Source organism: Carassius gibelio, chromosome A24 (assembly GCF_023724105.1).
Source record: "Carassius gibelio isolate Cgi1373 ecotype wild population from Czech Republic chromosome A24, carGib1.2-hapl.c, whole genome shotgun sequence".
Taxonomy (NCBI): Eukaryota; Metazoa; Chordata; class Actinopteri; order Cypriniformes; family Cyprinidae; genus Carassius; species Carassius gibelio.
This window is the reverse complement of record NC_068394.1, coordinates 23,041,336-23,050,223: the sequence shown is the minus strand read 5'-3', so window position 1 is coordinate 23,050,223 and position 8,888 is coordinate 23,041,336. Positions and strand designations below refer to the sequence as shown.

Genomic DNA, 8,888 nt, shown 5'->3' with positions numbered 1-8,888 from the left:
AGGTGCTAAACCATTCAGGGCTTTATAAGTAATAAGCAATATTTTAAAATCTATACGATGTTTGATCGGGAGCCAGTGCAAGTGTTGACAGGACCGCGCTAATATGGTCATACTTCCTGGTTCTACTGTAGAAAGAACTCTTGATGCTGCATTTTGGACTAGCTGTAGTTGTTTACTAAGTGTGCAGAACAACCACCCAATAAAGCATTACAATAATCTAACCTTGAGGTCATAAATGCAAAGATTAACATTTCTGCATTTAACATTGAGAGCATAGGCCATAATTTAGATATATTTTTGACATGGAAAAATGCAGTTTAACAAATGCTAGAAACGTGGCTTTCTAAGGAAAGATTGTGATCAAATAGCACACCCAGGTTCCTAACTGATGACGAAGAATTGACAGAGCAACCATCAAGTCTTAGACAGTTTTGTAGGTAATTACATGCATAGTTTTTAGTTTTTAGCAGTGAAAAATTACTCCTCATCCAGTTTTTATGCATACCAGTAGTTTTCAAATTGGAGTGTTTCACCGGGCCGCGAAGAAATATAGAGCTGAGTATCATCAGCATAACAGTGAAAGCTAACACCATGTTTCCTGATGATATCTCCCAAGGGTAACATATAAAGCGTGAAGAGTAGCACCCTAGTACTGAGCCTTGAGGTACTCCATACTGCACTTGTGATTGATATGATACATCTTCATTCACTGCTACGAACTGATGGCAGTCATATAAGTATGATTTAAACCATGCTAATGCACTTCCATTAATGCCAACAAAGTGTTCAAGTCTATGCAAAAGAATGTTGTGGTCAATTGTGTCAAATGCAGCACTAAGATCCAATGAAACTAATAGAGAGATACAACTACGATCAGATGATAAGAGCAGGTCATGTGTAACTCTAAGGAGAGCAGTCTCATTACTATGATACGGTCTAAATCCTATCTGTAAATCCTCACATATACCATTTTTCTCTAAGAAGGAATATAATTGTGAGGATACCACCTTTTCTAGTAATCAAATATGGTTACACTGTCAGTTTATACTTTTGTCAATTAAATTATCATTTACCCTTTTGTTTATTCCGTTGTTACCCTTGTTGTGTTTAATGTACCAAGTCTTGTATTTTATGTGTGAGTGTTTATTTATTTATTTATCACAGTCACACATGTTCATGCAATGTTATCGAGAGTATTTCTCCACATAAGTGTTGACTAACTCAAAACAGTAGAAATATTCAGAAATGTCATGCAAGTTGGCACCTTCATTTTAATGTTTATTAAGCACTTCTATTAACTTTTTCTTACAATGCATAGTGAAAGCAACAATAAGCCAGAGGGTTTCATCTTTTTACTCATAACAACCCACATCTCCACAAAGCAGCTTCAATCATTTTAGAGAGGACAGATACAGTTCAGAGCAGAAGGCAATGGATATCTACAGACTCCACCCAAAATGGATTTTTTTTTTTTTTTTTTTTGTACATCGTAGATGCAGAACTGTCAAATGCATGGGCTGACGTGACTATTCTCAGACACGTGACTTTGTTTGTTTCTTATAACTAGTTCAAGTCAGTGGGGGAAGCTTATTCATCATTGAACTGTTGTTATACTTTTGGTTATCTGTTGTGACTCCTGAGAGACAGAACATGGATGTCTTTACAACCTCAGACTGTAAGTATCACAATTCATGAAAATTTTTATTACATTTAATATGACCATGTAAACAATAAACAACCTTTTGAAAGACTGGAATTATAAATTAATAGGTATATTAGTCATCATGCAAGGCTATTTTTTGGGAAATGTTATTAACTGTTAACTGCTTTAGTCCTCTAAGTTCACTGTAAGTTGATTGAATAAAGTAACAAAAATAACTCTGTCTGTGTTTACCTGAATGATTTCGGGCTTACAGCAAGAATATAAATATGTGTTTTTATTTATTTATTTTTTTGAAAGGCTTTGAGACTCTTCATCACGGTTTCATGTTGCTGCTCTCCTCCATATAATATTTTGCACTAATCACAAGTTTTGTCTCTTAATAGATGAAAGTGATACTTTTAATTTCACACATTCGACAGACTCGGTGAGTATTATTATATTTATAAATAAAATTATACTCTGTGAAGTCCAAATTTTTTGTTTAAAAGTCTTCTGTGTTGCATATTATAAATTTTTAGTATATAGTATACTATGTAGTCACATTTTACATTAGTAACACCTTTAACTTATAAGTTCTGAAATACATCATCATGCTTTTTGTCATAACACAATCGTTCAAGTCAACATTAAATGCTGCCCACAGCAAATCTTAGTAAGTCAGTAAGCAGTTAAGTTCTGTTTCTGTATACTTGTTTGGACATAAAATGTCTTTTTCTGAAAATGTATTTTCAGTCAAGTAAAACTGCTTATCTTTATCTTCAAATCTCATGCACCTCTTGGTTTAAGATCATACAGACAGATTTCACTGTTTCCACCTTTTTTCTTATTTACTACACAAAGAAAAGATTTTCCACTGTGTGTGTCACATATCCTTTATCTGTCATGTATGTATGTCAGTATGGAACAGCATTTAGTATTTTACATGCTCCAAAGGGGGTCTGAGTATGAAGGCCCGGGGGTGGGGGGTTGACACTCTATCTGTTTGTGCACATTTTAAAAAGGGTTGAAAGAGGATGTGGATGCGGTGTACTTGTGTGGTTTCTCCACTAGAGACACCTGCATCTGAGCTAAGCTGTGGAACATTTCATAAATTTAGATTGTCAGAGCTCGCTGGGGCATGATGTCACACAGAGTCACACTTCACTGATCAACTGGATTACAGCTCCAAAATGGCGAGAGACTGTTGTACCACTGCAGACAGGAAGTGGTTGTCAATTGAGTAGAAGATTGTCTGAAAAGACAAAATGTGGGAAACAAACTTTTAAATTTCATAGTCAGCATTTTGAAAAGTGAGAATCTAATTTCAGTGAAATTAAATCATCAAACTGCCATGGTATGCAGAATTTAAATTACAAACTAGTAATATAATTTAAAGGAATATTTAATCCAACAATTACTTTCTCAACCTCATTTTGTTCCACCACCCCATGATTGAATGAAGTGAAGGAAAAATAAAGAAAAGAGGAGTAGAAGGGGAGGCGGATGGGATGGCAGAAGAATTGTTGCTGGGATGGTGCAATGACAGCCGCTTACATGCGTTCATAACTATGATTGACAGGACTAAATGATTAGGCTCCTCCAAAACCTATGTTTGGAACTTCATCTTATGAAGCCATATAACTGTATGTATGGCAACTTTAGACATGACACATTAGTTTTGATGGCAATAACATTGCAATGTCAATGGATGGACTTCTCTGTGATGTGAGAATCCCAATTCTACCCCTTAGCCCCTGCCCTTTCCCCTACCCCTCCATTCACGCGTTCACGTGCAGGGGTTGGGTAGAGGTCTTCACTGTGCACCTGAGACCCGTCGATCCAGAGTTAAAGGTCCCGTTTTTTGCGCTTTTTTGAAGCTTTGATTGTGTTTACAGTGTGCAATATAACATGTGTTCATGTTTCGCGTGTAAAAAAACACAGTATTTTTCAGAAAATTCACCTATCTGTATGCCGCTGTTTTTACTGTCATAAAAACGGGCTGATGATTTCCTTGTTCTATAAAGTCCCTCCTTCAAAAATACGTAACAAGTTCTGATTGGGCCAGCGGTTCATGTGTTATGATTCGACACCAGCTTAAAAGCAGGCTGACCTCCTGGTAATGCGATTGGACTCGTTTTGAAGTAGTTTTGAGAAGCAAGAGGGCAGGAGCATGTGCTGGAGATGTACTTATAATCACAGGAGCGTTTTTATTGACAAGATGAGCATGAAAATCGCTTCTGTTTTTTTTGCACAGCCCTAACATTTAGTTTACAAAGCTAAACAGCGTTGCCCTTTGTGTAGTAAGTTACAGAAACTGTTAAACGCACCAACTTAAATAATAAAATACACATAAATAATGGTCCTTAAACAACGCCTTCTCCAGACAAAGAGAGAACTACTCCATCTTTCAAGAATAATCTTTGTGCGAATCCGGCATTAAACTGATTGAGATTGAGGAAGTTGTCCTCGGCAAGCTGTCCTCAGTAAAATGTGCTGCACATGTGGATTATAATTTTCGGGAACCGAGTTAAACATAAATTGTTACCATTAATCTCCAAGTACAGCGTCCCTGGGAAGCCCAAACAAAGATGATTGGACTCCGAGATGAAAATATCAGCGTTTCAACGACATGGCAAACACAAATGCACCTCTTCCTTCTTCTCCGTCGGAGCACAACAAGGCCACGCCCCCCTTTTTGTGAATTCATGTGGGCGGAGGTTAGTCAAAAAACAGTTTTTTGTAGGCAAATTCTGTTAAATAAAATATCTCGCTTGACATTGAACTTTGAGCTTTAGAATTTTACAGATATTATTTATACTCTAACAACAACATTACACACTAACTAAAGTTTAAAACATGGGATCACGAAGAAGGGGACCTTTAATGCAAGTGCACGCACGGGAATAATGCTTGCAGACTTGACACACTCATATTTAATATATTTCAAATCAGCAACACAATCTGAGGTGAACTGTCACATGAATGTTTTCTACGATGCTCAAATTGCATTAAAGCATATTTTAGGTTGATACAGCTAGCACACATGTGCAGTCCCGAGCGTGTTTCATGTTTCTATGGCAACCAGTGAGGGACACTTCGACTGCCAAACCGCGCTTTACATTTTCTCCCATTTTTATAATAATATAAATTAACCGTTTAATCTTAAAGTTTTGTTTGTTTAGATTTAGACTCGACGCAGAGCAGAGAGCACAGAGATGTTAGCAAATAAATAACGTCAGCGGCCATGGCACTGAACGAGCAATTGTTATTATAGTTTAAAAGGGCAAACAGTCGAAGTTATTATGCGAGTTTACTCGAGTTAAAATGTACATGTGCATGTCACCGTGACATCAAGTGGACTTTTGAAGTTGAAATAATGAGTGGATTAAGCTTGGACTTGGAATGACAAGAGGAATAACATGGATAACTTTCTTGTTGGAGGATTGTAATGTATCACAGGCAGTCAGGTACAAGGAAGAGAGACTACGGCTCCTTTAATTAGGTAAGACAAAAAGTGGTATTTTTCACAATTTATAGGATTATTGACTTGTAATAGCAATTAAAGGTGGAATATGTGACAATCGGGTCCAGTCAGGTCTGTGCCTTCCCGGCGGGTTCGGGTCCATGTTTCAAATAATATACGGGTCCGATTTTTGGACCTGTGAAGACCTCTAGGGTAGGGGTGTCTAAATTTTCTTTTGATTGGAGAGGTAGGGGTGAGGGGAAGGGCCAGATAGCCCTTCAAACAAAGATTTTTTGGGACCACACTTCTAACGAAGGGGTATGAATTATCTCGGCAACATGGCTGCTACAGCAAACAAAAATAAACATTAATGTAATCTTTTTTTGGCATAAATAAAGATTTTAATGAAAAGTAATAATTTGTTTTAAGTTACATTCAATTGTGAGGTCATGTTACTCAAATAAATGTTTGCAAAAAATCGCTAATATTTGCTAACGTCATATCATTACAGACTGCATGATAGTGTCACAGCATATGTCTTATCAGTGTGATAACTGCCATTGACATTGATGGGGGCTAATCCCCCCAATAATTAGAAATCGCTAAACCATTTTCTCAAATATTGCCTTTCCGAGAGAGATAGACAGAGAGAGAGAGAGAGAGAGAGAGAGACAAAGAGAAATGGAAGTTGCGTGTAGGCTATTCGCGTCTGTGCAATTGAGTTGACTTAAAAACAGCGATTGTATTCTCTCGTAGCTGGAAAATATAATGTAGCGATTCAGTATTTATAACTGTATTTATAACTGTATTTAATAAAAGTCGTGGGGCAACGTTGACAAGTTTATTTTCTCCTGGATGTGTGTGCTGCGTGATTTCCGATATGTGTGTGTGTCAGTAAGCAGCTCATTAATACAGAACGATGATTAAAGGCTCTAATGCACACCAGCACACCAGTACATGTTTGTATTTTAGGAGCTAGATGACGAGTGATGACGTGTGACGGCATAGTAGTGGTTTTGGGAGATTTGGACTGTCAAACTCCAATATGTAATAATATAAAAATATCAATCCTTAGGGGAATATTGTCTCCCCTACCACTGAACACTCTGTTTCAAGGGACAAGGGGAAGGGGTAGGCGGAGGGGTAGGGGAAGGGGAAGGGGCATATAATAGAATTGGGATTGGGCCTTAATCTTGAGAAAACTTGCACAACATTTTTTTACAGAATATAGTGCAAATGTCATATGGACATTTTATGATATTTTTATATTATTACATATTGGAGTTTGACAGTCCAAATCTCCCAAAACTTTCATTACATGGAAAACAGGCCAGTATGTTCCTTAAAACTTCTCATTTTTTGCTCCATGGAAGAAATAACATTCCTTCATTTGATTGGTACATTTGGTTTTCAAGAAATACATTTATAAATCAAATTAAATGGTCATTGCACAGAATTTGAAGTGACTAAACATTTCACATTTTTGCCATTTCAGACAACTGATACTGATGACTATGGATTGGACCTGGGTGGATTATGTAACAAAGAGATGGTGCGACAGTTCAGTAAAACCTTCGAGCCCCCTCTTTACTGGATCATCTTTGTTGTGGGGTCTTTGGGCAACTTACTTGTTGTCTGCATCTTCACAACTGTGCGTAACCGCCTCAAGACCATGACTGATGTGTACCTGCTGAACCTGGCAGTGGCTGATCTTCTGTTCCTAGGCACATTGCCCTTCTGGGCAACAAATGCTGCTCAGGGCTGGGTGTTCAACCAGGCCATTTGCAAAGGAGTTTCTGCGGTCTACAAAATCAACTTCTTTGCTAGCATGCTCTTACTCACCTGCATTAGTGTGGACCGCTACATTGCTATCGTTCATGTAACCGAAGCACACAACTACAAAAACAAACGAATGCTGTATAGTAAGATAACTTGTGTTTTTGTGTGGCTTGCCTCTTGCCTCTTAGCTCTACCAGAATTTATTTTCGCTAAAGTAAAAAACATTGACTCCCAGAGCACTTCCTGTGTCATGGTGTACTCGATCACAGACAACAACCGTACCAAAGTCTTGGTGTTAGCTTTACAGATCTGTGTCGGCTTCCTACTACCATTGCTTGTCATTGTATTGTGTTACTCAGTCATTATTCGTAAACTAATGCAAGCTCGAAGCTTTGAAAAACACAAGGCTCTAAGGGTCATCTTTGCAGTTGTGGCCGCTTTTGTTCTCTCACAGCTGCCATTCAATGGATATCTGATTATAGAAGCAGGCCAAGCCAACAATGCCACAATAACAAACTGTGAAGTCATGCAAAGCTTAGATATGGCTGGGCAAATTGTGAAGTGTCTTGCCTACACACACTGTTGTCTGAATCCCATCCTTTATGTATTTATTGGTGTTCGCTTTCGGAAGGATCTTTTCAGCCTGCTTCAGCGCATGTCCTGTGGCCTGGGAATGGTAGACAACGGCAAACTGCAACACGTTCCCAAGAGGCCCTCTGTTATGTCTGACACCGATACCACCCCTGTTTTTTCTTTATAGAATAGCCTACAGTATTGACAACCTTTTAAAAAACTTTACATCTTCAGAGTGTGTCATGTTTAGAGCTATAGATCCTTATAACTGCAAATATTTTTGGTCAAGGCCTTTGAAATGTGCTTTATGATAGTATTCATTTATAGTTCTCTGGCAGTACGTGATGGGAGAATATGAAGATTTGTAAGCATTTACCACCTTTTTGGGAAGGATGATTCCAGTTAAAGCAGTGTAATGTATGCGTATAGGTTCTATTATGATTTTCATACTTTTCTAGTAAACATGTTGCAAAAATATTGTAAAGTGTAAATAGATTTATAATATGTTGTATAATGGATTTAGTTTTGTATTATAAAATAAAATAAAACTGACTTTTTTCTTGAGTTCTTATTTTCTTTTCATAAATTTACAGTTATGTACACAATTACAGCTTGTGGTTGATTGTGAAATAAATTTCTACATTATTATTTCAGTCTGTGTTTAGATCATAGATTAAAAAAGTAAAGTTATCATTTATATTTAGTAGCAGATGTAAGTGAATGATAAATATTTAGTAGCAGATGTAAGTGAAAGATGTAAGTGAATGAGAAAGATGTTGACTACTGTATATCATTGATTACCTCCAAGTCTTGTTTTTGTCTAAACCCCAGCAGAAGCCACATGGTGTTTTTATCAGTGTGTAATGTATTTTCTGTAGCAAAAGAAAAGTTTATGAATGTGGCTTCTATGCACTGCCATGATTTTACTATGACTGTTATAGCTGGTGTTGATTGAGGAAATGCTGAATAATTGTGGTAATAATGGTATAACGGTGTGACAGATTTAGATGGTATTAGATACAGAATTAGACCATGCATGCAGAGTCAACTGCAATGACATCAGCTGTCGCAACAGTAGTACGGAGTTATGCAAATGCAGGAAAAAGCTGACAACATTAATGGCACAAATATTTATAAATTGTTTCAGAATTGCAGATTGATTGTTTTTGTCTTCACAACAAGCAACATTCTTATATCATGTTACAAGACTTACAATGCATGTATATAGTATTAAACCGTATAAAATATACAGGTCATCATGAATCTTAAAATAACACACACGCACACACACACACACACACACAAACACAGTTGCAATTTATATATCAATAATATTAATTCACTACATTCATTGCAATTTTTTTTTTTTTTTTTTAAATGTGGTTGTGTGTTTTTCTTTGTGGTATTGATAAGGTTATTTTTCCAAAGCAT

At 36.9% G+C, this 8,888-nt stretch overlaps 1 protein-coding gene across 2 annotated transcripts; it reads left to right on the top strand.

Annotated features, from left to right (window-relative positions):
- The first annotated feature begins 1,548 nt into the window (after positions 1–1,548).
- On the top strand, positions 1,549–8,105 carry ccr9b (chemokine (C-C motif) receptor 9b). 2 transcript variants are annotated; one of them, XM_052542345.1, is made up of 3 exons: positions 1,549–1,675; positions 2,047–2,087; positions 6,601–8,105. In XM_052542345.1, exons 1-3 carry the CDS (start codon positions 1,651–1,653, stop codon positions 7,642–7,644), a joined length of 1,110 nt encoding a protein of 369 aa, XP_052398305.1. In that variant the 5' UTR covers positions 1,549–1,650; the 3' UTR covers positions 7,645–8,105. The 2 variants fall into 2 exon arrangements, with proteins under 2 accessions (XP_052398305.1, XP_052398304.1); XM_052542344.1 differs by lacking the exons at positions 1,549–1,675; positions 2,047–2,087 and adding an exon at positions 2,137–4,359.
- The last annotated feature ends 783 nt before the right edge of the window (positions 8,106–8,888 follow it).

Bases quoted from the DNA above. Each gene is read 5' to 3' on its own strand.
- ccr9b (XM_052542344.1), top strand. From the start codon at position 4,231: ATGATTGGACTCCGAGATGAAAATATCAGCGTTTCAACGACATGGCAA. The intron at 4,360-6,600 runs GTTAGTCAAAAA...TTGCCATTTCAG, and splicing joins GTGAATTCATGTGGGCGGAG to ACAACTGATACTGATGACTA.